Source organism: Phoca vitulina, unplaced genomic scaffold (assembly GCF_004348235.1).
Source record: "Phoca vitulina isolate PV1807 unplaced genomic scaffold, GSC_HSeal_1.0 scaffold21, whole genome shotgun sequence".
In the NCBI taxonomy this organism is placed as follows: Eukaryota; Metazoa; Chordata; class Mammalia; order Carnivora; family Phocidae; genus Phoca; species Phoca vitulina.
In genome coordinates, this window is record NW_022589724.1 from 30,947,708 (window position 1) to 30,975,604 (window position 27,897).

The 27,897-nt window shown below is 66.0% G+C and overlaps 1 protein-coding gene across 4 annotated transcripts; it reads left to right on the forward strand.

Moving 5' to 3' along the window:
* On the forward strand, window positions 1–27,897 carry RXRA (retinoid X receptor alpha). 4 transcript variants are annotated; one of them, XM_032418802.1, is made up of 9 exons: window positions 1–266; window positions 5,574–5,724; window positions 5,829–6,008; window positions 14,139–14,308; window positions 17,096–17,225; window positions 18,953–19,085; window positions 20,829–20,920; window positions 22,609–22,714; window positions 24,316–27,897. In XM_032418802.1, the coding sequence occupies exons 1-9, from the start codon at window positions 57–59 to the stop codon at window positions 24,461–24,463; spliced, it is 1,320 nt and encodes a 439-aa protein (XP_032274693.1). In that variant the 5' UTR covers window positions 1–56; the 3' UTR covers window positions 24,464–27,897. The 4 variants fall into 4 exon arrangements, with proteins under 4 accessions (XP_032274693.1, XP_032274692.1, XP_032274690.1 ...); XM_032418801.1 differs by lacking the exon at window positions 1–266 and adding an exon at window positions 4,313–4,993; XM_032418799.1 differs by lacking the exon at window positions 1–266 and adding an exon at window positions 5,115–5,486.

Consider the following 27,897-nt stretch of genomic DNA (forward strand, 5'->3'; position numbering starts at 1 on the left):
ACTTCTCCACCCAGGTGAACTCCTCGTCCCTCAACTCCCCCACGGGGCGTGGCTCCATGGCCGCCCCCTCACTGCACCCCTCTCTGGGGCCTGGCATCGGCTCCTCGCTCGGCTCCCCTGGACAGCTGCACTCGCCCATCAGCACCCTGAGCTCCCCCATCAATGGCATGGGCCCACCCTTCTCGGTCATCAGCTCCCCCATGGGCCCCCACTCCATGTCAGTGCCCACCACGCCGACCCTGGGCTTTGGCACCAGCAGCCCCCAGGTAAGTGCAGAGGCGGGGCCCCTCCTGTGGACCCTGGGGGGCAGGTGCCGTCATTTCCAACCTTTATCTCTGGGAACCAGAGCCTCAGAGAGGCGGCTTAAGCCTGAGTTTGAGCCCAACTCTGGTTGACTCCCCAGCCCTTGACTCTCAGAGGTTATCAGCCAAGTTCCCTGCAGCTGGTCATCTACGCCATTGGGGCCCCTCCTGTCTGGGGGCTCTCTGTTCCTGTGGCCTGGCTGTGTAAGGGGGGGCTCTGTGTTTCTCAGGTTTAAACCCACCTCCCTGGAGCCCCTGCCCCTTCTTGGCCCTTCCCTCCTGGCCTCTGCTCAGCCCATGCCAGGTGGTTTCAGATCCCAGGGGGAATGTGTCCAGGCTCTGTGCAGATGTATCCTCCTCAGGCTGGGTGGTCTCTTCCACAGTCCTGTGTTTGGAAGAGTCTGGCTTTCGGGGTTGTCTCTGAATCGGGAAGCAACTGGTGCCTGGCAGGGCCTGGCTTGGTCCAATTCTTGTGGTGGGGATCCTGGAGGCCCAGTCCACCTTCTCCTGGGCGCCTCTTGTCCACACCCCTGCAGAGTTGTCCTGAGCTCTTCCAGAGATCCCTACGTTGTGAAGGGGCCCCAGGGCCCAGCTGGGTCTCCCCTCTCCCAGCTCCGTGTGGTTCCCGGTGGATTTCTTGCTGGGTGGCCAGGAGACCTGCCTGAATCCTAGCAGGCCTTTCCTCTCTCTGGGGTTGTCCTTCCTGAAATTGGCAGGGCTCCGTTACTGGTCCGAGTCCAAGTCTGGGTTCAGCCATTCTTTCCCCGGTGGATGAGGCCCCCCGGATGGAGACCTTTGGGGCACCATCTCCGCGGAGCCTCAGGATAGCCTGCTGGGGAGAGACTTGAAGTGCAGGAGTCCCTGCCCAGAGCCACACATCTAATTGTGTCAGCCACGTCCCATGGGCTCCCAAGCCCCCTGCTGCCACGCCACCTGCGGGGCAGCCCCCCTTGCTCCTGGCGCAGGAGGACTGGGGTACCAGTGAGCTGGAGCCAGCCCGCTGCCCGTCTGGCTGGGCCCCTAGAGCTGGCCTTGGTGGAGGATCTTGCTGGCTTTTCCAGAGTGACCTTGTCAGCCTTTGGTGGCTGGGGCCTCGGGCATCAGTGCAGAGCTCCCGTGCCCCTGTCATGTCATCTGGGCCCCAGAGGAGGCAGGGGGCCTGAGGTGCTGGCATGGGGTAGACTCGGCTGCCTTCCTGGGCCTGGCCAGGTTATTTTTAGCATAGCCACCCCACCCCCATTCTTGCTGGCAGCACAGTGCCATGCAGGGCGCGAGAGGGCACCTGAAGACTGAGCCCGCACCTGCCTCCTGGGGACCGTGACAGAGGCAGGCACCTGCCGACCCTCAGGCCCACTAGGCTCCCTGCTGGTCTTGGGCCTGCCACCTGTCCCTGACACCCTGAGGGCTCGTGCATAGCAGGAGCCTGGGCGTGGCAGTGACACTCCTTAAACCTCGGGGGCGCCTGCCCCTTGGTACCAGTCACCCATCTGGGGGCAGGGGCGGGGCGGTACTGGGGAGTGAGGGGTTTTCGGGACCACGTCTGTCCTGTTTTCTGTCATTTTCTGCACACAGCCTGGTTCCTGGCACTTAGTGGGTGCTGGTTGAACCCAGGTTGTGTGTGAAAAGGGGCTCCAGGCCCCTTGAAGCTGGTGAGGAGGTCAGGGCAAAAGTTGGGCCTGGGGGGGAGCAAACCCGGTGTGTCCCAGATGGTCATTACTGTCCTGTGGTCGGCCGCCCGTCTATGTGTCCATCAGTCAGTTGGGCCACAGTGAGTTTTGCCACAGTTTGAGCCCACCCCCTTCCGCCCCCCTGCCCCTTGCTCAGCCTCTCCTCTGGCTGCCCTTCCCGGGTAGGCCTCAGTCTCCCCTGAATGCTGCGCCCCCATAGCTCCTTCCTGGAGTGAGTGCAGCTTCTGGGCTTCAGCAGCTTGTCTTGGAAACCTGGGGTTCCCCATATTCACGGGAGTGTGGGTGGAGTTCAAAGGGGGGCATGCCCCACCCCCTGCCCCAAAACCACAACCGCGAAGTCATGGTTGCCGGAACAAGCAAGGTTCTCCGACTTCTGCTGTTGTTGGGGAAGGCCTGGTGCTCTGCCGAGCGCTGCCTGCTCGAACCCCCCACACAGCCGGGGAGCGCCGTCAACACCTGAGTCCACCCCACTTGACCCTGCCCAGAAGTGGTTGCCTGGGGGTCTGGGCTGGGCCAAGTGCGCAAACGGCCCCATGTCCTTTCCTGGTCTGGGGGCTCCGTCTGCACTGGGCCCAGGGGTGTCCCCAGCTCATCCCAGAGCCTGCTCGCCACACCTGGCCGGCCGTGGGCAGCACAGCATCCAGGCCTCCCCAGCCCAGCAAAGCTTCCCTGGCACAGGATGCGCTCAGGCCATTGGGGTGGCCGGCGCTGCCTACTCTTTGTCGGGGGTCCTGTGGCTGTGAGGCCTCGGGGACAGGGCATCCAGGTGAAGCGAGTGCACGTCATAGGGTTTGCCCCTGCTTCGATGGCAGTGTGAGGCTGGCGAGGCTGAGGACCTGCTCTTGCGTGTGGCCAGCCTGAGTCTTCAACCCCAGTTCTGGCCGTGGGTGATGGAGGGGGCCTGCTGTGGGCTCAGGAGGAAGGGCGTGGTGGGTGCGGAAGAGAGGAGCCTCGTGAGGCGGCAGGAGGCCCTGGCAGGGCATCGAAGAGGCAGGTGGCTATTTTAGTAAGTGCTGTAGGCTCCAGCGGGAACTGAGATGAATGTCAAGGATATGAAAGGGGAAACGGGACCAGGCCCCCACCCTGGCCCCACCGCGTGGCCGTCAGGCTCCAGCGAGGGGCTGCTGGTGCTGGGGGTCTCCCCAGAGTGAAGTGGGGTGGGGTACAGGAGGAGAGCAGTCCCCCACAGGTGGGGGCTGCAGAGCCCGCTGGGGAGGGGTATGTGCAAGGCAGAACGAGGCTCCAGGAGTCGCTCCATGCTCTGTTCTGGGAGCTGTGGACCCAGCCCAAGGCCCATCAGCTCAGAACTGGGGAGGGGGAAGAGCGACCCCTGACCCTAGCAGCCTTGCCCTGGTGGGTGGCCCCAGGCCTGCAGTGAGTGGGGTTCCCAGCCCAGCCTTCGTCTCCCCGCACGTGCAGGGTGTCCTAGGGCTCCCCAGCGTGACTACTCTGCTCATGGGAAGCCTGGGCCCGGGAGAGCAGCACTGACCGTCCATCCTGCCTGTGGCTCCTTCCCCTGTGGGGCCCCGGCCAGCCCTCCTCACTGCTGTGGCCCTGCCTCAGTTTACCTAGAGCAGGCAGCAGTCCCAAGGGCCTGCACACATATGGGAGGCGGGAGGGCAGGTGGCCCGCTAGCTGCCCAGCATGATGTGGTCAAGCATGAAAGAGGAAATACCCAGGTTCCTCTCCCTGGTGCTTCCAAGTGGATCCAGCCACGTGGAGTCGTGGCCAGACTCCCACAGTATGGGGACAGGCCTCCTGCTCCCGTGTCTTGGGTGGCTCCCTGCAGTTGAGCCTATGGGGACCCGCCCCCGCCCCCAGCTGCACCCCTCTGGTGCCCTTTTCCAACAGTCCTTCGGCTTCCCCACCTGCACAGGGCGGCTCGGTGGCCCCTCTGCCTGGGACCAACTGGGGGCGCCTCCTCCTGGAGGCCTAGCCCTGGCGCAGCGCGTCTGCCCCATTGTCCTGACAGCAGCCCTCGGTCCTGCACACGGCCCCGGGGACCTCCAGCGCAGAGTGACTGAGTAATTTCCCCAAAGTCACACAGTGAATGGACGAGGTGTGATCCGGAGGCCCTGCCACTGCCCTGCTGTCCCCCCCCCCCCATCCCCACCCGGCCCACAAGCTCTGCAGCACTGTGTCTCTGAGCACCTGGCTGGGCACCCAGTGAACCGTGTCTGATGGATGGGGTCACCGAGTGGCTCTGGGCAAGCCGGCCTCTTGGGGCCTCGATTTCCCCTTCTGCAGCATGCATGGAGCCCCCCGGAGCTCACCGCCTGCTACTCAGAGCCCCGAGCTTAACATGCTGCTCCGCCAGTCCCCTGACCCTCCTGAGCCTCCACATCTGTACCTGGGAAACGGGGAGGGGCTTTCCTGCGCTCCGAGGGGCGCGCACACGGAGCCAAGCCCGGGCGCCGGAGCACTTAGCCCACCGTGCCCCTTCTCCGTTCCCTGTGCGCCCCCGGGGGTGCTCCTGGTGCCTCGGGGACGGAGTGCAGCGGCCGCACCCCACCCGAGTCTCACGGGGGTTAAGTGTCCTCACAGCCACACGGCCCACCTGGGTGGAGGAGGGACCGAGGACGGGCCGGGCCGCACAGAGGCCAGCGTGGAAGGAGGCTTTGGGTGGTTTCTGCTTCGTGTGCTTTGAGCACCGAGTTCTTCCTGCCCCGTGAGAAAACCGGCGGGGGGGGGGCCGTGGGGAAGGAAGGATGCGAGGTTCCCGCCGGCAGGAGGGGCCCGGGGCTACCAGGGGGCAGCGTGGCGCCTGCCGGCCTTCCCCGGGGACGTCCGCACCACCCGGTTTCCGCCTCTCTCAGGGGTTTGCAGAAGTGGGGGTGCGGGGGGCCGCGCGGCCGGGGTCCCGGCGCCCGTGCAGACAGGCCAGCCTGCGGGTTGCCGCGGGAAGCACCTCTGGGCCCTGGCGCTGACAGGAGCGCGGGGCTGGACGCAGCAGAACCAAAACTGCTGTGTCACCGCGGCGCGCAGCTGTTGCCAGGGTGACTGGTGAGTTTCCCACGCTTCCTCGCGGGCAGCGGCCGGGGCTGCGGGCGGGCGGGGCGGGGCGGCGTGCGGGGGGCTGCTGGCTCCGCCCTGCGCCCGGGCCCACGTGACCGGAGGACCCCGCCCCGCCCCCTGAGGCCCCGGCGGGGGGGCGGGCTGCGGTGTGGACCCCGCTCTTTCCTTGCTGTGAGCAGGCCTCAGTGCCCGTGTGTGGGTTGGGGATCCCCAGAGTGCCTGCCTCACGGGGACGGTCGCCAGTTCGCGCGGTCCTGTCCGGGCATGCTCAGTAATGGGCGGCCGCTCTTACTTAGCCCGGCGAGGGGCAGGGCGTGTGAGCAGGGCCTCGGGGGTCCTCCCCTGACTGCCCTGAGGCCTGGGGTCGGCCATGGGAGGCAGAGCAGCGTCCAGCAGCTGGGCCCTGCCCCTCCTGCGCTGTGTGGCCTGTGGCGGGCAGGGCCCCTCTGTGGGCCTCGGTTTCCCGCTCTGTGCAGTGGGGGTACGTCGGCGTCGTCCTTACCATGGGGCCGGTGCGGGGGGGACGCTGGCACGTGCCCCCTGGACACCCCCGATGTTCCCTCCTCAGCTCAGCTCACCCATGAACCCCGTCAGCAGCAGCGAGGACATCAAGCCCCCGCTGGGCCTCAATGGTGTCCTCAAAGTCCCGGCCCACCCCTCAGGGAACATGGCGTCGTTCACCAAGCACATCTGTGCCATCTGCGGGGACCGCTCCTCAGGTAGGCCGCCGGGGGGCGCGGGGCCCCGCAGGCGGGGTGCAGGGCTGGCCGGGCGGACCCCCTGGAGGGGCAGGGCGGTGCGCTCACGGGCCCCCTCCCCGCAGGCAAGCACTATGGGGTGTACAGCTGCGAGGGCTGCAAGGGCTTCTTCAAGCGCACGGTGCGCAAGGACCTGACCTACACCTGCCGGGACAACAAGGACTGCCTGATCGACAAGCGCCAGCGCAATCGCTGCCAGTACTGCCGCTACCAGAAGTGCCTGGCCATGGGCATGAAGCGGGAAGGTGGGTGCCCGCGGGGGGGTTCGGGGGGGCGGGGGTACGGGGGGGGGGGGGGTTGGGGGGCCGGGGGGGCCGGCCCCCCGTGTCCCGCCTGCCCCGGCGCCTGCTCCCTGCAGAGCCCGCTGCTGCCAGGCACCGGGATCACAGAGGGGCCTGCGAGCGTCCTCCCAGCCCTGTGGCGGACCCGCGTTGCTCACAGCCCCCTCCTCAAGGTCGTGGCGGCCCAGAGCCTGGCCCCCGGGGCCCCGGGCGAGGGCGGAAGCACAGTGAGGGCAGGGGCTGGAGGTGAGGGACGGGGCAGGAGGTGCCCAGGGGCCGTGTTCCGGCTGCCTGGAGAGGGGCTGGTCGAGGAGGCCAGGGCAGGACAGCGCTGGAGAGGGTGCGGAGTGGAGCAGGGAGCTCCCAAGGCCATGCGGGTGACCCCGGGGTCACCCTGAGCCTTGCCTCCTCCTGCCCACCTGGAGGAGGTGCCTAGCAGCACCCAGGTCCTCAGAGTAGCCGGACTTTTGGGCTTGGATTGGGTGCCCGTTTTATCGACAGCGTTTGTTAGGGACACCGTGGAGGGATACTCCCCTGAGGTCTTTGAACTTGTCAAGTGATTCAGCCAGACCTGGGTCTGAGCCCTTGGCCCCAGCTTTGCAGTGTGATCTCCGCCCAGCCCCTCGCCGTCTGTGGGCCTCAGTTTCCCCATCTGTAGGCTTGGTGACGCCTGCATCGTGGGTGGATTCGCTGGGTTACAGTCTGCCCCTGTGCTTGAATGCAGCGGGGCGGTGGGGGGTTCCTCTCACTGGGTTTCGTGCCTCGGGCCCCGTGGGGCTGGGGAGGTGCTGTCTGGGATCAGGGGCTGTGTGTCTGTCCCCATCTGTCCAGCACTGCTCCTGACGGGGTCCCTGGGCTGGTGCCTCCAGTCCGCCAAGGACTCTCACCTGCGGTGCTGCAGTTCTCAGCGCATTTCCTGTTTTCGCCCCGGTTATTCTTGTGGAGAAACTGAGACCCCAGCTGGGCCACACAGTCCTGCAGGATTTCTTGCTCGAGGCTACAAGGGCAAGCAGGACATGGGACGTCCTGCAGTTGGCACCACTCCTGGCAAGGGGAGCCTCCGGGGCTCCGGCGCTGAGCTGCAGGGGCTGGCCCGGGCTATGCGGAGTGTGAGCCCCCAGGCCTTCCTGATCAGGGGGCCTGTTTCTTGTAGCGCTTGGTCCACCCACTTGTTCTTGTACAGGCCGAGAAACTGAAGCCCAGAGCGTCCAGGGCTTGTCTGAGATCACGTGCCAGGTGGGACTTAGGCCTCTGGCTCCCGGTGTCTGTTCTCATTCCTTTAGGCCATCACGGGGCAGAGTAAGCACGTGCCCAGCCAGAGGAGGGGTGCACCTGGTCCTGGTTCCTCTGGATGCCCCCATAATCAGGGAGGGCTTGCTGAGGGTGGTCTGTGCAGTGTTGTTGCTGGGATGGGAACTCAGGCAGGGTGAGCGCGTGGTGGGCAGCGGACTGGTGTGTGCCCAGGCTGTGTGCCCAGGCGTGGGGCCTGGGCAGAAGGCCGGGTGCCAGCGTGCTGGGGGAGGCTCAGGCTCCCTCGAGGACACCCTAGCACAGAGTGAGCTTGGGTTAGTGCCTGAGACCACTCGCTTGCCAAGCTCAGTGCTCCTGGTGCCAGGCGCCATGCTGGGTGTTGGGCATGCGGCAGTGAGCTGTGGGCATGCGTCCACTGAAAGTGATTGTCACGTTACCAGGCAAGGCCCCCAGGTGCAGTCGGTGTCGATTGGGGAACCCAGCTGCGGGCAGATGTCCAGCCTGATGCCTTAAGAATGGAAGGATGTCAGGGAGAGTATGAGCCCAGCCGGAAGGCACGGTGTGCGCAAAGCCCGAGAACATCAGCAGATACAGCACACTGCGAGGCCTGGATGCTGTTCCCAGCCTCAGACAGTGACCCCCCCGTGGGTCCCTGGACGGTCCAGTGAATGCTGATCTCTTCCTTAGGCCCCCTCGGCCTGGCCGCTTGGAGCTTAGGCATCATCAGACTCTAGCTGCCTGACCCCCTCCCCTGCCAGGCCTGGGAGAGAGTGGGTGATGGTCCTGTCCTGTCCCAGTGGAGCCACAGAGGCCCAGGGCTGGGAGGCCTGGTCCGGCCCCTGCCCCGATGCCCACAGTGACAGGGTCTTGTCGGGAGTGGCTGTTAGAAGCACTGCTGTGTGTGGGGCCTCACTGGGCACCCCGCCCCATTGCCACACTCCCTCTGGTTCTCTCGCCCGTGCTGTGGGATTGCTGCCCTACATTCCCAGACAGACAGATGGGCTGCAGAGGTGGGCACTTGGGGGCCGGAGGCCCGGGCTGCCCTCGTCAGCTTGGTCCAGAATCACGCCAGCCTGTGTGTTTCTCTGGCCTTGCTCTCTTGTCAGATGGATAACTCTGGTGCTTTGGGCGCATTCCCGAGGCAGCACACAGCCCTCGAGACCTGATTTATGGGCCGTTAGATAAATACCTGATCCTGTCAGGACCCACCCCCCCCTTGCCTCGTCCGGGATTTATAAGTCACGAACGTGCAGCTCTCTCGTGCCTCAAACACAACAGCATAAAGCCGGGCCTCTTACCCGTGCTTGCCCGGCGTGCGGCTCTGCGGCGTGTTTCCTGGTGCGCGGGGCCCAGCGCACAGCCTCAGTCTTGGCCGGAGCGACCAGTGGCCCCGGTGGGACTTTGGTGCCAGCCCCGCAGGGAGCTCCATGGTCTCCCAGGCCTGGCGGCCTGTGGCAGGGTGCTGGGAACTGGCCCCTGTGGCCCCCGGAACCGGTCCTGAAACCGCTCCTTTCCTGTCTGTTGTCTTGGAGCCGAGGTGGGGCCCCTGGCAGCAACAGGACAGCATGGCAGCCCGGGGGCTGGGGGCTGGGTGTGCCCAGCGGTCTTGGCCTGGAGCACGTAGGATGTGAGGTGTTGGCTTCCGCGGGCTGGCCTGGGCTGCATGGCCCCTCAGGGAGGCTTGTGGTCACGCCCCTGGTCCACGCGAGGAAGCAGGCTCGCACCCAGACGGCGTCAGCCGGTGCAGTGCGGGAGGGAGCAGCTCGGGGTTGGCACCTGGACCGGGTGACCGCAGGGAGAGCTCGGGGGCGGGGCTCGCTCTGGCTCAGAGCTGATGGGGACCCCTCCTTGGTGCCGGCTAATGAGGGATGCTGTGGGCAGATAGCATCTCTGTTGGGCAATGCAGGGGCCTGTGCACACAAGCACCACCCGGGACTCGCTCTGCAGCATTCCCCGGGGAGGTGGGGGCCGAGGCCCATGTGGGAAATGCCAGCCGTCTGCCAGGCTGAGCCCGGGCCTGTCTGGTGCAGCGCAGGGTGGCAGGGCTTGGGGGGAGGCTGCTGGTGCTCCTGTCTGATGGGGGGACCTGACCCTTAACGTGGGGTGACGCTGACCCAGGCTGAGGGTCGCCCGGCTGCCCGCCTCTCTGTTTCCTTCTTTCTCCTCCAGGAAGGCCTCTCCCTGCTTCCTTCCTGCCTGGCTTTGCTCTCTGAGCTCCGTCGCCTGACTGCGTGTGTGTGTGCGTGTGCGTGCACGATCGCCCCACACATTCCTACTGTGGAGAAAGAGCCCAGCTGGGTTCCGGCGCTGGCCTGTCAACATCGAGCAAGTGACTGCCTCTCCGAGCCTCTGCTTCTGCATGTGACAGTGGGGGCGGCAGCCGGCTCCCCGCGGGCTCGTTGGGACGAACGGGGCAGTGGCTGCCCTGTGCCTGGTGGTGTGGGGTGGGAGAGTGGAGAGCGTGTGTGTGTGAGTGGGTGTGTGGTCACTCTCGCGTACCGACTCCTTGTCCTGGATTGAGTGCCCTGAGGGCAGGAGGGATCTGTCCTCTGAGCTAGAGAGCCCAGTCTGCAGGGCATCCCTTCTCTGGGTCTGAAGAAGGGGAGCTGGGCCAGGGTCTTTTGGTGACCGTCAGCCCTGCCTTCCCCGGGAGCTGCACGAGGGACAGAGGAAGGGCCCAGCCGGCTGGCAGTGCCCAAAGCAGAGGAAGCAGCAGGCTGGGGCGCTGCCTCCCGGAGACGCCCCCTTCCCACCTCCTGGCTTCCTGCCTGCCCAGCAGCCTGGAGGGGTGGCAGCGGGCACGGCAGCAGGTCGGGGGTGGCCTGCTCTGGCCGAGGGGAGCAGCATCTCCCCTGATGCCAGGGACCCCGGTCTCATTGGGTGTAGACCCCCCCCCCCCCCAGCCTGTGCGTCTCCAGTCTTCCCGGGGTCCCACAGCGCTCAGGCCTGGGGGGATAATGAGGCCCTATGTTCGCAGACGCCTCTTGCCTGAGGCTTCCCGGCGCCAGCAGAACGTAAGTCAAACATGACTACATCTAAAAGGTGATTGAGCTGGCAAAACATAAATCCCTGGGCTCCCTCCTGCCCACTCCGCCGTCTATAAATAAAACCATAATATTTATAATGATGCCGCTCAGAGCTGCCGGCCCTCCACGGCTTCAAAGTGCTTCACGGAGCATTGGCTAATTAATTCGCGCCGCCCCCACGGAGGAGGCAGGTGCTGGGGACCCCCACCCACCGCTGCTCTGGGCGCTACCCCCACACTCGGGGCCACCCGGTCAGTCCCGTCTGTGCCGTGGGAGCAGATCCCCCTGGCTCCGTGTGAAGAGTGTGGGGGCGAGAGGCATAGAGGCGTGAGTGCGTCGCGGGTCCGGCCCGGGGCCAGCGCTGTGGTTCCCCCCTCCAGGCCTGAGGAAGCGGGGCCACACGGTTGTCTGATCCGCCCACTGTCCTGTGAGCTCAGCCGTGCCCCTCTGCTGCTCTGGGCCCATTTCCCCAGCTGGTAAGGCGAGGCGCCTCTCAGCCATGTCCTGGCTCTGACAGCTTAGTATTCTGCCCAGAGCACAGACCTTGGGGACCGCCCCATCCTCAGGGTCTCAGGGACATGGGCCTGCCTGGATGCAGGGTCCGTCGCCTGGCTGCTGGCCACATTGCTGGGGTGGCTCTCCTGGCCTGTCATCCCATGCACTGTGGCCTTGGGGGTGACAGAGGAGGTGCCCCGCCCCTGCCCCGGCCCCGCCCATGTTGGGGTCTGGAAGCCTGGCTAGAGAGGGGCCGGAGATCAGCGTGCCGGCCGCAGCCCTGCCACCTGCCTGCCAGGTCGAGTGCCCTCTGCAGACCCCCCCTGCTGTCAGAGTTTCTGGAAGAGCCAGGCTTGCAAGTACTTTGAGGGCCTCCTGCCGGGCTCCTTGGCCCAGCCGGTGTGGTGGGAAGGTGTTAGCTGGCCCGTCCTTGAGACTTGCTACGTGGACGGCAGGTCCCCCGCTTGAGTCAGTGCTCTGGGTCTCGGAGAGTGTAGCCTGTGGTACGGGGTTGTCTCTAAACGGCCACTCATCAGTGCACGGGGGACTGGGGCCTGCCCTCGGGGCCCCCCGGGTGGTCGAGAGGTGTTCCTGTGAACTGTGAGGGAGCCGTGGGCCGTGTTGTGGGAACCAGGCAGGCCTGGGGGACCCCTGGGGCCAGCACCATCGGGGAGCCCTCCCAGCCCTGGGCTGGAGGAGTGAGGGGAGTGAGGGCTTGTGGACCCCGGGAGAGGGCTGCTCCTCAGGAGCTGTGGGCTTAGGTGGAGGTGGCAGCTGAGATCCTCCCGCCCTCCTCCCTCCTGCCGGTCCCTCAGCATTTGCCAAACCCAGCAGGGAGCCACAAGGGAGAGGGACTGGTCAGGCAGCCTGAGTTCGGGCCCTCCAAGCCAGAGCAGGGGGGTGGGCCTGGGGGTTCAAGCGGGGGTCCCGTGACAGTGGGCATCTGCGAGAACTGGGAACTGTGTGTGACTGCCTAGAGAGGAGGCTGAGCCCCATCTGAGGCCCAGGGGCCACGGTGCTCAGGAAGCCCCGGGAGGGGCCACACCATCCACACTCCAGAAGGCACCGCCCCGAGACGTTGGACCAGGAAAGAGGGTGCTGAGCGCGGAGTCCCAGGGAGGTGTGAGGGGGTGAGAGTAGGGTGCCAGGCTGAGGCTCTGGAGGGACTGGGGCTCCGACCTGGCTTTGGGGATGTCCGTCTGGGATGGGTCAGAAGCAAGGAGTGGGAGATGGCTTAAGGAAGGCCTGGTGGAGGGAGAGCGGTACCAGCGTCTGGCCGGCAGCCTGGGGAGGGCCTCCAGGCCCCTGGGCTGAGCCCGCACCTCCAGGCCGGCCGGAAGCTGGGCCGTGGGCCAGAGGCCCTGCAGCTGTCGGGGTCAGCTCACCTGACTGGCTCCTGTGCGGGAGCGTGCCCTGGGCAGGTTCTGCTTCCCACAGACGTCACTGTACGTGATCTTCATGCTCTGCTCTCGGGTCCCCCAGCAGCGGGCTGTGTTCCAGGCCCTCTCCAAGGCGCAGCTCGGGGTGCAGCCAGGGAGTGGGGTGGCGAGGGTCCGGGTGGTCTGGGCGTCTGTCCAGGTGAAGGTTCTGCGGGGCCCATGAGGTCTGTGGGGTGCTTGGCTCAGCAGAATGGCCTGCTGGGTCTTTGGGGTAGGGGGCTGCCTGGGGCTGTCTCCTGAGGACCAGCTGCTGCCAAAACCTGCCCAGCTCTCAAAGCCCTGGGGTTTCTGGTAAGGGAGTGAGCGGCCTGTGCCACTCGGCATGTTATGAGGGACCCAGGCCTGCCATGCGGATAATCTTCCACCTCTTACGAGGAGCCTTCTGGACCCGGTGTGGGCCCAGCCCCGTCAGTGCCCGGGTACTCCCCAGGGGTCTACGGCCCCTGGGCTCTGCAGCGCAGGGCCATTTCTAGGCCCTTCCTCTCGGTTTGGATGGCCATGTGGACAGAGGTCTCAAGGCTACACTCTGAAGTCACCTCACCAAGCTCCCACTCCGTGGTCGGATCTCCAGGGGCCCCAAGAAGCCGAGGGCCTTGACTGGGGTAGGGGCTGAGGAGCCGGCCTTGCGGAGGCCATGACCACCCCAGGGCTCTGGTGGAGGGGGATGTCTGAACATGTCTGGCTCGGGAGGGCAGGACCACAGAAGGTGGGCTTGGGTGGGCTCGGCGGAGGCCCACCTGGTGCTGCTGTGATGGCATCTAGGTGCCCCCGGCATACCTACTGGGCTCAGGCTCACGCGTAGACAGCCCTTCCCGGCCCCTCAGCCTGCCGCAGGCTGTGACTTCTCCCCGCTGCTGACTCATTTTCCCCGGCCCAGGGCCCTCGGTGCTCCTAGCAGAGCAGAGGGGCTGGAGGTCGGGGTCAGCCTGGGAGGCTGCAGCAACCTCAGGAGCCACGTCAGGTGCTCGTGGGGCTCTGGGTGGGGTGCACAGCCTGGCCCCTCTTGGGAGAGGCAGCTTGAGCTGCACGGGCTCTGCAGTCTGAGCTCTGCAAACACGCTGCTCGGCCCCTGATGGCAGGGGGGCTGCCGAGGGAGCTGCCTTGCAGAGCAGCCGCAGGGCTGCCCTGGCCTCCTCCCTTCTGTCCATGTGGGTCTCCGTGCGGCAGTGAATGCCTCCCTCTGCCTCCTTCCATCGGCTTCTGACCACCCCCGTGCTCAGCCCTCTAGCCCCAGGGCTGCCCCCACCCCCACTGGGCCAGCCCAGGCCATCCGGATCACGCTCGGGATTGGCTCCAGCTTCTGGTCTCCCCGGGCCCCCCTCGTCTTTCCGCGGCGGGAGGCGTGTGTGCCATCCTGTCTCTCTGCTGTGGCACGCCAGACCCTGTCCGGGAACTCGGCCCTCGCCCCGCTGGCGCCCTTTGCGGTGGCTCTCCAGCCGGCAGGAGCGGCTCTGCTCTGGCTCTGCGTACGCTGCCTTCTCTGCCTGAGCTATCCCCCTTGTCTTCCGTGCCGCTTCTGGGAAGCCTTCCTGGCTTTGTTTGACTCCGTAGTCCACTGAAGCCCTTACTGCACCTCGGGACCTCTGCCGGGCTGTCGGTCAGCTGCATGAGAACTGGGCCTGTGTGCTCCGGCCGATGTACACCGGGCCCCGGGCGGGTGCCGGTGGGGGCATCGGTTGGGTGTGAGTTAACGAGGGGCGGCTGTGCTCTGTGTTCTGGGCGTGCGTGGCTGCAGGAGGCCAGACCTGGGGCAGAGACGGGGCGGGGCTCGGCCAGCTCTGTGGCCCTGGCAGGCACCCTGGCTCGGCGGGGCTGGGCTGCTGGGCCCTGAGGGCAGGGGGCTGCCGAGGGAGCTGCAAGCTGACCGCCCCCTTCCCCCACAGCCGTGCAGGAGGAACGGCAGCGGGGCAAGGACAGGAACGAGAACGAGGTGGAGTCCACCAGCAGCGCCAACGAGGACATGCCAGTGGAGAAGATCCTGGAGGCGGAGCTGGCTGTCGAGCCCAAGACCGAGACATACGTGGACGCGAACATGGGGCTGAACCCCAACTCGGTGAGCGCCAGCCCTGCGCACACGGCCTCCCCGGGGCGGCAAGGGCCAGCACTGCTTGGGGACTGTTGGCCCCTGGGGGGTGTTGCTGGATGGGAGGCTCCAGCTGTCACGGGCCATGCTGAGGGCCAGCACCTGCTCTCCTGCTCCGTGTGGCCTGGGGCCACTGCTCAGCTGGGTTTTGGGCGTCCTGCGCCTGCCCCAGGTGTGCAGGTCGTGGGGAGATTTCACTGTGCCTTCATGTGGGGTCGGGGCTGGGATCAGAGCCCTGTGGCCGGCCCTGAGGTCACACCGGCCTCTCTTCCTCTGTCCTCCGCCTGGCCCAGAGTGGCCCCTGCCATGCTGGACACACCCCGCTTATGCTCCTGCAACTCCAGGGCCTTTGCACGTGTGGCTCCCTCTGATTCCTCCTCAGGCTTTGTCTGGCCTGAGGTGTCACTTTTCCCGGGGACCCCTTTCCCCCTGGCCTGCCTTCATGGCCCTGCGACATGGCACAGAGGTTCCTTCCTGTCCCCTAGCGCACGGCAGTGAGTAGTGGGGTGTGTGGTGTGGTAACTGTCCCTCCCCGCCATGTGGCTGGGGGTGGCGTGTGAGCGGCTGTTCATGGCCCAGCTCCGGCCGGTGCCCTGCCCGCTCGTCCCGTGGGCGCTCCCACGCAACCCTCATCCCAGGCCGGGAGGGTCCATGTGCTCCGAGAGGCCGCTGTGGCCGGGTGGTGGGCCGTCCCTGCTTCCCTGCACTTCCTGCACACCAGGGCCCCGCTCAGCCCTCTGCTCTGGGCCCCGTCAGGGAGAAGGTGCACACGGGGCTCGACCCCTCCGCGTCCCAGGGAGGGGAGGGGCGGCCAGCTCCGAGGCTTGCACGACTGAACAGAAACTCCAGAAAACATTGGGTGAGGGACAAAGGGCTGTCAGCTTTCTGTTTTGTCACGTAAGGACGTCATTAGGAAAAGCCGTGGTGCCCCCTGGTTTGGCCGCACAGAGGGGCTGGCTGAGCGGGAGTACCTGTCATCTCGGGGGCAGCACGTGCCTGCCTTCCTGCGTCTGACCTTGCCGCGGCTTCCTCTAGGTTGGCCTGGGTCCCCCTTCGGGGACAGCTTGTTAGCAGTGCAGCGCACTCAGCATCAGGAGGGTACCTGCCACCTCTCGAGCCCTGGGGGAGCCTCGGGCCTCTGCTGGGGGGTCCCGCCATCGTCTGTAAGGGCACTAGCCTGCCCGGGAGTGGCTTGGGGACAGCTCTGGGCCCCTCGTGGCTCCTGGGGGCCAACAGCCAGTGGCCAGGGAGGCTGGTTCCCTGGGCTTCATTCAGCCTGTGGCAGAGCTCTGAGGCTCCTCCCAGGTGTCCCCCGCATCCCCCCGCCTCCCCCCTGCGTGGCTTCCCTGGGCCCCTCTCCACCTGCCTGGGCCTGGGCTCTCCCCTGATGGGGCTGCCCCGAGCCTCTGAAGAGCAGAGCCTGGCTAGGGTGGCGCCTGCTGGAACCCGGCCCTGGCCTCTGGTGTGCTAGCTGCTGGGCATGTCGCCGCGTGAGCTGGGGACCCCGCGCAGGCCAGCCTCTGTGCCCGCGTGAATCACAGGGTGAGGGGGAGTGCCCCCGGGGGGTGCTGGGCTGGGGCACGTGGCCCCATTGCACGGAATCTGCTGAGGGGACAGAGGAGGGACTTGGGGTGAGGGCCAGTGTGGGGGGTTCTGGGTGCTGGCACCCTGGGCTGGGGATCCCGTGTGCCCCAGAAGCCGTGGCTGATGCCTGTCCCTGCAGCTCCATGTCCCCATCGGCACACGCCAGCCCCTTCTGACCCGGTGGCCTCTGTGCCAGTTTGTCACCGGGCGTCCCACGCGCGCCCTCGGCGGGCCCTTCCCGCGGGCCCCGGGAGTTCAGACCGCACCTCTCTTGAGGGCAGATGGTTTCTGTTGGTGGGAGCTCTTCAGAGGAGCCCCCGGCCGTCGTGTGTGGTTGTTGTCCTCCCCCTCGCTCAGGGCCCAGAGGGAGCCGGGGAGGGGCTCCACTGAGGCCTGCCTGGTTTCCTCATCTGTGACAATGAGGGGAGAGTCCCCTTCTGGCCAGAAGTTTCTGGAAAGGCCTCTGATGCCCCCATCTGTGTGCAGTCTCCACACCCAGTAGGAAGAAGTGGCCCGGAGGGGCCGGCACCGTCTCCTCCCCTCAGGGTCCCACCCCAGCTCGGCACTCACGCCTGCACCTAGGTTTCCCCGACTGTGCCCTGGGGTCACTCGGCCCCCACGCTGAGGGCTTCCAACAGCACCAGTTTTAGTCTCTTACGGTCCTGGAGGTCCGAAGCCCACGGTCAGCGGCACAGGACGAGAGTCGCGGTGTCCCCAGGGCTGGTTCCTTCTGGGGAGGACGTCCCCTTGCCCTTCCCGGGGCCGGAGGCGCCGCGTCCTCGGCCCAGGCCCTCCTCCAGCATCGAGCCAGCGGCTTCTCTCCTGCCTCCCTCCGCGGGGACCCTGCCTTCTCTCCTGCCTCCCTCCCTTCTCTCCCGTCTCTGACCCCTGCCTCCCTCCGCGGGGACCCTGTGCTGACACTGGGCCCACCCGTCATCCGGAGGCCCTCCCACCTCAAAACCCTCCCTCGATCATGCCCGCAAAGGGAAGCATAAAGCGGCACCAGCCACAGGCTCACCAGCCACAGGCTCACCACCCGCAGGCTCAGGGGATTAGGACACGGTCCCTGGGGCCCTTCTTCAGCCCAGGGCAGGTGCAGCACGCGGGGCGGGGGGTCCGGTCTGGGCCATGTTCCCAGCCGGGTGCTCACTGCGTGCCTCTCCCCCTGCCCAGCCCAACGACCCCGTCACCAACATCTGCCAGGCAGCAGACAAACAGCTCTTCACGCTGGTCGAGTGGGCCAAGCGGATCCCGCACTTCTCTGAGCTACCCCTGGACGACCAGGTCATCCTGCTGAGAGCAGGTAAGTGGCTTGGCTGGCCCGGGCTGGGGAAGATAATGGGAGGGAGAGGGCCGGGTCCCCGGGGACCCATGGGTGGGTGGGACCCTGGGACACCCCTTTCTTCTGCGGTGTGGGGCTCCCACCTGGGCCCTGCCCCCCTCTGGCCTTGCTGCCCCTACCCATAAGGAGGTCATTGGTTTCGGGTCTCTAAGTGGCCTTCGGAGGGGTCGAGGGCTGTCTGGGGACCTCTGGAGAGGGCGGGGGCGGTGTGCCCAATACGGGCTGCCCTGGAGGGTTTGGGCTCTGCCCTCTCGCCGCACTGAGGCCTCCGCTTCTCCTCTGCGTGGGGTTGCAGTGCTGGCAAGTGGGGTGGAAGCACAGGCTTCGGGGTTCGGGTCAGGCCCGGTGTCCGACGTGTGCCCGGCATGCCAAGTGGAGACCGAGTTTCCGCGGAGACTAGGGTCTTTGGTGCAGGTTCCTGCCGGAGGGACGGGTGCACCAGCTGTGCTGGCGCTGGGCCTTTTGGGGGGCCGGTAGGGAGCACCCCCTGTCCTGCCGGGCCATCTGCACGTGCTGGGCGCTGCGGGAACATCAGAGGGCAGCCTGGCCCCGTGCCTGCCAGGCCCTGGGTGCGCTTGGGGCAGCGGGAGAGGTGGCAGCCAGCCCGGAGGTAGGGGGAGGCTGGGCAGGCCGCAGGGTGGGGGGTGATGACAGAGAGAGGCAGCGTGACTGCAGAGTGATCCTGCCCTGGGGGGGACCATGGGGGGAACAGATGCACTTGGGGCCGGCTCTGCCCCCAGCAGAACTCTCGTCCCTGGCGTTGTGGGCCTGGGAGGGGGCCGGGAGCACCTTCTGGAAGAGCTTTCACTCCAGCTGGCGCATAACACCCAACACCCAGAGCCACCAGGGGAAGGCGACGGGGGCCGGGGGGCCGGACTCACTGTGTGATGGGGTAAGCCCTACCCTGCCCCGGGCTTCAGTTTCCCCTTCTGGAAGACGGGGCTGTCCCTTGTTCTGTAGGATTGTAGTCAGTGCGAAGTGGGCTAGCCCGTGCGACGTTGTGTGCCACGGAGCCCAGAGCTTTCTGGGCGTGGGCAGCGTGGCTGTGGACAGGGCAGTCTCTGTGGAATTGGCTTGGGGCTTCCGTCCACAGGAGTCATTGAGAACCCGGCGCAGAAATCGTTTCTATCTCAAGTTTTGCTTCCGCGCTTTTTCTTAACCCTAGACACCTACAGCGATTTGTCTGAGCCGGGAGCTTACGTAGAGAGAGTGTCGTTTGCCTGAGGCTCTGACAGGCCTTATTTCAGTGGAAGGATTTACTGTCTCCTGGTGCCCCGTGCAGCACGTGGTAACTGGAGAGTTTGCTGCTTGGGACCGGGTGGGCAGCTGCTCTCTGGCCGTCCCAGAGAGAATCCCCCACATCCTCCGTGGCACGAGCATCCTGCTTTTGTGGGAAGAGACCTCCCTGGGCACATGGGTTTGGGAGCAGCTGGGTGACACAGAGCCCAAGAAGATGCTCTGCGCGGGACTTCTCAGGACCTTTATTGCCCGAGCTTGCACCATGGAAGAAAGCGGCATTGCCCGAACATCGGTGCTCGGGACCCTTGTTTCTGTGGCACACTCATGGGGGTGGGGCCCACAGAGTCTGCTGTGGGATGTTGTGCGACAGCCCGCGGCCTGTGGGGCTCAGCAGCAGCCCCATCGGGGAGGGGACAGAGCCGTGTGACCGTGCACCCTCCTCCCCTCAGGCTGGAATGAGCTGCTCATCGCCTCCTTCTCCCACCGGTCCATCGCCGTGAAGGACGGGATCCTCCTGGCCACCGGGCTGCACGTCCACCGGAACAGCGCCCACAGCGCAGGGGTGGGCGCCATCTTCGACAGGTGGGGTCTGCGGCCTGCTCCGCACGCGTTCTGTTCCATGTGGAAGTAGGAGTGCGAGGGTGGAGGTTCGCGTCTCTGCAAGCCCGTGTGCTGGGGGCACTCGACCCGCACAGCGGAACGTGCGGATTGGTTTCTCGGGCTCTTTTCTTTGACATCCTGTACGGGAAGGAAACTACACCTTCCGACAGGAGGCGATTCCAGCGTAGTTACCGTCACGCAGCGGCCGCCGTGTCGTCCGAGCCGTGACCGCAGCACGGGAGCCCGCGAGCCCCCAGCTCTGTGTGTGCTGCCGCACCTGCGCCTCCCCGCACCCCTGCGCTCCCCGGCACCCCCGCGGAGGGGCAGCGCTGGACTGGGCGGCAGCCCCGCCTCTCCATTCTGGTCGCTCTCCAGACACGCATCCGCCTTGCTCCAGCTCCGGGGCCCTGGGTGGCGTCTGCCTCAGCCAAGGGGAGGGGAGGTGGTGGCCAGCTCCCAGGGAGCCCCTGAGTGGGGGAGCTCCGCAGTCAGAGGCGAGCAGAGCCCCCGGCTGTCACCCCGGGAACGTAAACTCAGGAAGTGTGCTGCCCCGCAGGGCCGTTGGTAGAACCGAGAAGTAGGCCCGTGAGCTTCCTGGGACGTGCCGAGCGCAGACGGGGGTTGTGGCCACGTCTCCTGGCAAGTGCTGGTCTGAACAGTGGATAGATGTGTCTTCGCTGCAGGACTTTTCAGGGCCTTGAACAAGCTAACGTATGGGGTGCCACCAAAGGCGGTTAGGGAGTGCAGCGTTTTATTGTCCACAGAAGCCATTTTAGAGAGTATAGCCTCCTGGGGTCTGCTTTGGTTTAGAAATGCAGCCCCGCCACACTTCGAGCTGCCAGTTCTGCGTCCAGCTGCTAGAGGTGATGGTGACAGAGGTGCGGGGTTAGACCCCAGCGAACAACATCAGAGAGAACCAGCTCCCCTTTGCCCTCCGAGTGAATGGAGCGGGGGACCCCGGCCTCGGGGCACCCTCTGGAGCGCCCGTCCCCTCCCAGTCTGTCCTCCAGGCTCCCGGGGATCTGTTCCTCTGCAGCCTGCAGACCCTCGGGGACTCCCCAGCTCTTCGGGGTGACTGTCCAGGCCCTCCCCAGGCCATTGTCCTTTGTTCCCCTGTGGTCCAGCCTCACTGAGCACTTAGCACTCCCTGGGCACGGCCGTTGAGTTTTGGGGGCCAGTGAGTAGGTGGAGGAGGTCGGGGAGCTCAGGCCACGGAGGCAGGACACCACTGCCTTGTTAGGGGCTGGGCCAGCCGAGGGTGGCTCAGAGTTCTGCCCTCTGCCTTGCTGTGGCCATGAATGCCTGGTGACAGGAAGCAGAACCCCCACCGGCAGCTAGGGAGGATAAAGGAGGGCCACATCCTGGGGAGAACAGCTTTCCCGTGGACCCCAGGGAGCGGCCTCAGGCTGTGGGGAGCCGCGGCAGTGGACTAGCCCTACGTGTCTGGGTCCCTGGCTCCCCTCCGTGCAGTGGTCGCGGGGCCCCTTCCTGGTAGATCCCACATGCAGACCATCCTGAGGGCAGGAAAGCAGCGCCTCTCCGGGTGGGAGGGCACAGGCCGGGCGTGGGAGCGGGCAGCGTCCCCGTGTGGCCTCGCCCTTCCATGGGCTCTCCAGGGCCACGCCCACATCCCGAGCCAGTCCGTGGGGTCTTTCTCGGGGGAGGGGTGGTCCAGGCGGGGGCACAGTCTGACCGGGCGGCGGTGTTGGCCTGCTTCCTCTGCAGGGTGTTGACGGAGCTCGTGTCCAAGATGCGGGACATGCAGATGGACAAGACGGAGCTGGGCTGCCTGCGCGCCATTGTCCTCTTCAACCCCGGTACGGCCTCCCTGGCGCGCGGCCTGCTGTCCGGCCTCGGGCCCCGAGCGCTCGCTGGTGCTGTGCTGTGGGGCCAGTCGCCCGTCTCCTCGCGAGGGTGGGCTGGCCGTGCCACCCTCTCGTGGCTCCTGTGAACGCTCCACGCGGCGCGGCTCGGGGAGCTGTGCTCACCCTCCGTGGTTTGGGCGCTGCATCCGAAGTGTGGTCCCACTTTGCCCGGAATCCTGGGCTCCAGAAGAGGCAGCCTCTTCATGAACTTCTCGTGGCCAAGTCCGGGAGCCCGGACGGTGGGTGGGGGCGTGGAGGGGCGGCGTCCCTCGGGGCCGCTGCGGGCTTCTGGGGAGAGCTGGGGGCGCTGGCCAGCCGGCGGGGAAGCCGGGATGGCGCCAGGTTGGTGGGCCCTGACCTCCTGCCTTCCATCAGCTCCAGCGCGGAGGGTGTGGCTGTGGGAGAGGAGTGTCTTCTCGTGGGGAGAGCCCATCTCCGGGGGAATTTTGTCCCCGGGTTTGTGCCCCGAGCCTGTGCTCCTGCCAGCGTGGGAGGCGGGGCTGCGCACCTTAGCCCTGCCAGGTGGGGTCCCCGTTCCAGCCCCTTGTGCGCGGCTTGGCTGCTGGCACGGGTTCCCTGTCCCCCAGGGTGTAAGGCTGTTGGAAGGACATGGCTGGCGCTGAGGGCCCCCCCCAGGGCCTTGGGGTGCTGAGCTACGGAGAAGCCTGGCACGTTCCCAAGGTGCCCAGGGCCCCAGACTACCTGCGGCTTTCACGCTGGACCCCGGTGCGCCTGCTGGGGTGTCAGGCTGCCAGGGGCCGTGCTGGCATGAGCCCCCCAGTCTGTGGCTCAGAGGCGCCCTGACAGCAGGTCTGTCCCACCGCGGAGCCACTTGGGGCCAGCGGCTTCAGATGGCTCCAGGCGGGCAGTTGTGGCCTCCAGCCTCTGTCCCCTCTGCCATCAGGATGGGCCACACTTGGCTGGGGCCAGACCCAGGACCTGTGAGCCCTAGCATGACACCACGTGGTGGCCGCTATGGAGAGAGGGGTTCATCTCTGTTGGCTTGTCGGGTCGTGGGAAACCCCAGGAGACAGGGAAGCTGAGAGGAGTGCCTGGCACGGGTGGGCTCTGACTGGGTTAGGAAGGCCCGTGACGGCTCACCTGCTTAAGCCCTGGAACGTCTGTCCCGTCCTCCTTAGATCCCACCCCTGGGCCCTGGAGGCTTTGGTGGCTGAGGTCCCAGGCATCTCTGTCCACGGGCAGAGCGCCTTCCAGACTGGGCTCCCGCCCCCAGGGTCCCAGGGCTCAGGCTGGCTGTCGGCCTCTCCCCCCACTGCCCTGTGTGGGGCTGGCTGTTGGGGGTGACAGTTCTGAGCTTTCCTCCCTCTCAAAGGAACTGAGTCCTGAAGGCAGCCAGGGTCCGGCTTCAGCCTGGTTGCCGTGGTAACCAGGAGAGGGTGAGGGCAGCTGGTTGCACTTGACCCCCGATGGGCAAGCTGAGTGCAGGGAAGTCCAGGGATGGGCTGCATGTGGCCAGCGAGTGGCAAGCCGGGACTCAAGCCCGGGGCGCCCTCCTCAGGGGCAGAGCCTGCCCCGCCGCTGCTGGCCCCAGCCGAGTGGGGACGTGAGGCCTGAGTGCCCCAGTGCCCCGTGCAGCTTTCTGGGCCGAGGCCTCTGACCTGCGACCCCTCCCCCTGCAGACTCCAAGGGGCTCTCAAACCCAGCGGAGGTGGAGGCGTTGCGGGAGAAGGTCTACGCGTCCCTGGAGGCCTACTGCAAACACAAGTACCCCGAGCAGCCGGGAAGGTGAGCCCCCCGCCCGGCCCCTGCTTTCGGGGGGCCTCAGGGTCTCATGACCCCCTGCCCCAGCAAGACGGCCCCCAGCCCTTCTGGCACCTTGTGTGAATTAGAAGGCGGCGCCCTCCTCCGTGGAGGGAGCCTGTGCCCCCGCGCCCCCGCGCCCCCGAGCGAGTGCGTGCTCTCGTGCTCCTGCCGCCCACCCAGAACACCGGTCCGCGTGCAGCGAGGGCCTGTCCTTGCAGAGCACGAGGTTGAAGCTGGGGCACTTCTGCCCCTCAAGGGAATCCCTAGAGGCAGGGCCTTGGCGCGCTTACCCCCAGCAGGGATGGACGCTGGCGCATAGTGGGTGCTTTGTGCACGTGTGCAGGGCTGTGTGGGCGCCCAAAGGGCTGGGGTCTCATCCCCGGGTCCACAGTGCCGGGCGCACGGTTGCGGGGACGGGGAACTGTTTATGGCTTGGTGCTCTCGCAAGTCTTGTCCTGATTCGTGCCCCTCCCTCCAATAAGGCTTCTCTCGGAGGGCGCGTGCCCCCCACCCCTGGGCGCCAGGCCTCCCTCTGCCCCGCCCCTGCGCCCCCCCCAGCCTGGCGCACACTCAGCCGCACGCACGGGTGACTGTGCCCGGCCCCTCGCAGCCCTCATCTGGTTTGGTTTAAAGTGAGACTTGCCGGGGAGGACGGAGGGCCGGCCTGCTTGTTTTTCCTGGCTCCCCGCCACAGCCCATCTCGCCAGCTCAGCAGAAAAGAGCTTTCCCTGGCCCCGGTCCAGCCTCTACGCTGCGTTTTTGCTTTAAAAACGTGGGTTGTATGGCCGCCAACCACAGGGCTTTCTCCTCTGAAATACAGACGTTGTGAATAATTAATGAGGGTCCATGCCGTTGTGGGGGACGGTTGTGGACATCCCCGGAGGGGACAGGGCGCTGTCCTTGATGGCTGAGAAGCTGAGCCTGGCGTCCCTCCTCCCAGAGCCCCAATACCTCCCGCTGCCCTCCCCAATTCGGTCTCTCCCCACCCCCCGACCGGGCCAGGCAGGGCCTGGGGATCGGGCTTCTGGCTCAGCTCCAGCAGAGCCATTTCTGGGGAAGGGGTGGGTGCTGGCCTGGGGCACACGGGATGCCGATGCTTTATGAGCGGAGGCTTGCTTGAGCACAAACCTGTTCCCCTGGCCCAGGAGCTGCTCCATCTTGGTCTCCCCACTGCAGCCAGAGGCATTGCTGATACTCAGATCTGTTTTTGTAGCTCTCTCCCCTGCTTAAAATCCTGCCGTGGCTCCCTGTTGGCCTTGGATAAGACCCACGTATTTTAACTTTCCCATGAAGCCCTACTGAGCCTGCACCAGCTCAGCCACCGTCTGGCCTCTGGTCCTTCACCCCAGGTCTCTACTCCATAGGCCTTCTTCGGGGTCTTCGTGTCCACCCAGCACACTCCTGCTCCCAGGCCCTGGCCTGCTCTCTGTGCTGCCTGAGGGGCTGGCCCCCCCCCTCAGGCTCCGCGCAGGCCGGGCCCTGCTGCTACGGCTTTGGGACCAGCTCTGTCCCCAGGAGGGCGCCAGGCGCTGGGTGGAGGGTGGGAGGATGGCCCGGCTCGCCCTCACCCGGCCCTCCCACAGGTTCGCCAAGCTGCTGCTCCGCCTGCCGGCTCTGCGCTCCATAGGCCTCAAGTGCCTGGAACATCTCTTCTTCTTCAAGCTCATCGGGGACACGCCCATCGACACCTTCCTCATGGAGATGCTAGAAGCCCCCCACCAAATGACTTAGACCCGCCAGCCCGGCCGCCCCGCCTGGCCGCTCTTCTCAGCTGAGCCCCGTCCCCGCCCCTTCTCTGCCTGGCCTCTGCGGACGTGGGAGCCCAGCCTGCTAAGCCTCCGAGCGTGGCCACCTCGCTGTTTTCAGTGCTCCTCGCCCGCAAAGCCGGGCCGTGGCTTTCCTGGGGCCGGAACTGCTGTGAGCCCGGCCAGGCCCGCACGCTCCCCTGGGCAGTGGGGGCGGCTCTCCGGGTTGCAGGCCCCGCCCCCGAGCCGCGCTGGTGTTGGGAACATCCCGTGCTCCCCTCCTGTGTTTGGAGTGACCCCCGTCGCCTCTTGTCAGGCGCCCTACCCAGGCTCAGGAGCAGAGCGCAGAAGACCCGCCCCGCCCCCCGGGAGGACGAGGGGGGCTCTGGGGCGAGCAGGCTTCCCTTCCCTCACAGTGAAGGGCGAGAAGCCCCTTTTCCAAAGATGACTTGCAGTGTCGCCCCCGAGCCAAGCAGGACAGGAGCCGACCTCCGTGCAGGGTTCCGGGCCCCCCTCAAGGCTACAGGGACTGGGGTCACCCACCTCCCCACCTTGCTTTTCTCTTCGCGTCACCCTGGCTTCCACTTCTCCCCCCGCACAGCCTCACACAAGCCGGGGTAGGCAGACCCCGTGTACGGCCCGCCCTCGGTTCTGTCCGCTATCTGTGCGGAGGGGCAGCCCCCCGCCCCCGGTCTCTGCAGGGCTAGCCCGCTTCCTGGCCTTCCCTGAAGTCCTGGGCCGTGCTGATCTGTCATGGGCGGAGGTTGGGCCTGGGAGGCCCACAGGGATGGGAGGAAGGAGGGTGCGTTCCCCAGGGAGTGTTCAGCAGCTGTGCACACTTGGAGGGAGCCGGGGACCCACGGGGGGTGTGCAGAGGGGAGGGACTTGGGGGCACGTAAGCCCGGCGGGAAGGGGCAGGCGGTGTTGCTTCCTAGAGCTATTGGCAGAGAGGCCCTCTGTGCTGGCGGCCTGTCCTGTGTGGGAGCCTCTTGGAATCGGGGACTGTGGCGGGCCAGCGTCCTTGGGCCTGCAGCTGGTTGCCCCTCGGGGACAGCCGGATGTGGGGCCCCTTCAAACACGTGCCCTGGCTGACGGCTCCCCAGGCCAGGCCGTGCCCGCTTCTGTAGCGTTGCCACCGAGCTGGGCAGGGGCGCAGCCTCCTGGGCTGGGGCACTCTGGGCTCTGGGCGTGCAGGGGCTCTCTCAGGTTGAACCCGCTTCTTTTGCACTGTAATGCCCTCCCTTTGGTCTGAGTACTTTCCAGTCTTACGCCTCCTACTCCGTGAACCCAGCGTTCGTCGCTGGTGGGGGTGACGCAGGCAGCTCCTGAGGGGTTGCTCGGTAGCCTGGCTTCCCTCCTGCGGCCCCCTCGAGCAGCCCGGGGCGGGGGGGACGCCTTCCCCAGAGTCTGGTTCCCCAGCTGGGGCAAGGCGGGGGGGGGTCTCCAGGCCCCGTGGGGAAGGAGGTGTCCCTGCTTTGCCTTCCAGGGTCCCCAGCCAAGCTGAAGATGAGGCACCAGGCAGAGGCTCCAAAAGACCGCAGAAAAGCCTCCTTCCTGTGCCGCCCGCCCGCTTGTAACGCGGGGAGGTGTCCCCTGCCACGTGGGCGGTAGGGGCGGGGCGTGCAGGGCCCGCCCAGCTCCCAGACTCGGCAGCCTTTGGAGGCTCGGTTGTGGCAGTGATGTCCACCCTTGGGGACTCCCTCTCGGGGTCCCCCAGCTGTGGGAACGGTAGACTGCCCCACATCCAACACCCCGGTGCCTTCTGCAGCCAGACGCACCCCGTCATCCACGCCCTGCCCTCTCCCACTTCCCTGGGGGTCCTTGGGAATGTGGGGGCCTCGAGTGGAGAAAGCCCTGGACTGCGTCTGTTGGAGCGTCAGCTTCTTCCTAAGAACGTCCCCCCCCCCCCCCGGCTGCTTGCCGGAAAGCCGAGGCCCCTAGGCTACAGCATAGAAAGCCAGAAGCCCCCAGCCCCTCCAGCCCGCAGCCCCAGCACCGAGGGCACGCGGGGCCGTCCTCTCTTCATCCATCTGCTGTCCTTGTCATGCGTTCAGTGCTGTTGGAGGAGGGGGTTAAGTGGGGAGATGCACATGGCTCAGTAGAGAGGTAGGAGTTTTATTTAACCAGACCGTTAGTAGTGTTATCAATCTGGTTCAATTACGGTGATTTTTGTAATTATTTTTATTATTATTATTATTTTGGTGGGACAATCTTTAATTTTCTAAAGATAGCACTAACATCAGCTCATTAGCCACCTCTGCCCATCCCCGCCTCGGCCCGGCCCGGGGTGCCTCCGGCGCCAGCTCCGTGGACTCACTTCCCCGCGGGGACACCGGGGACGGGGCTCCCGCCGCAGGGGAGCGAAGACGACCACGCCCGCGTCTGCAGGGGGCCTCTCCTTGGAAGCCGGCCTGCGCTTGGCACCTGGAAGCACGCGGTCTCCGGGCAGAGACGGCCCCGCGCCCCCGGCTTCTAGAGGACTCGGGCCGGTGACAAGCGCGGACACCACGCCGGAGGCCCCTCACCTGCGGGGGCCGCCAGCAGGGCCCGGCCGGACGCACGGCCAGTGGGTAATCAGCTGATGTTGTCCCCATCACGGGATTGGGGCGCGTGGCCCGCTCCCCGTCCACGCAGGTGTGCCGTGTGACACGTCTGTGATGTACAGAGACCGCGGGGGCCGAGGCCGCCGACAGCAGCCGCGGGGCAGTTACCAACGTTCTGTCTTTATTTTTAATCAAGACTTTCCCCCCGTTTTCCTATAAATTTGCTTCATGTAAGCAAGTACATAAGGACCCCTCCTTTGGTGAAATCCGGGTTCGAGTGAATATCCCAAGGCAAGGAGCGCATCTATTTTAAGATGCTTTGGAGCAAGCAGCCTTATCGGGCCCCGTCCTCAGCAATGCCTTAGCCGGGACGCGCCGCGGACACTTCAGAGGGTGACAAGTACATACAGAGAGTAGAGAGAAAATGTCTAAAGCATCGGGAAAGGTAAAAAAAAAATCTATTTTTGTACAAATGTAATTTTATCCCTCATGTATACTTGGATGATGGGGGGGTGGGACTTGTTTTGTTTCTGCTTCTAGAGATGGAGGAGAGCTTTCTCAGTGGAGCGTTCGGACGCGGACGCAGCGCACGGGCTTTGTACGAACCGCTGCGTGGACGTTTCCCCTCGGGCAGGGGTGGGGCCCAGACGGTCAGGGGTTTTCTTCCCCTTCTGAGTGATTCTTGAAGCCTCGCTCTGTCCTGCCCCCATTGCCAGCCGGCCTTCCCGAGACTCTGTTTGACTGTGAACTCACTTCCCTGCGTGTTCTCTGAACACCGCCACGGGTGCCGGCCACGGACCAACAGCGGTGTTAGAACGTGGAAAGGAAAACACAGAAAAACGTGAGAGGAGAAACAAAATATGAGCGTTTAAAAATA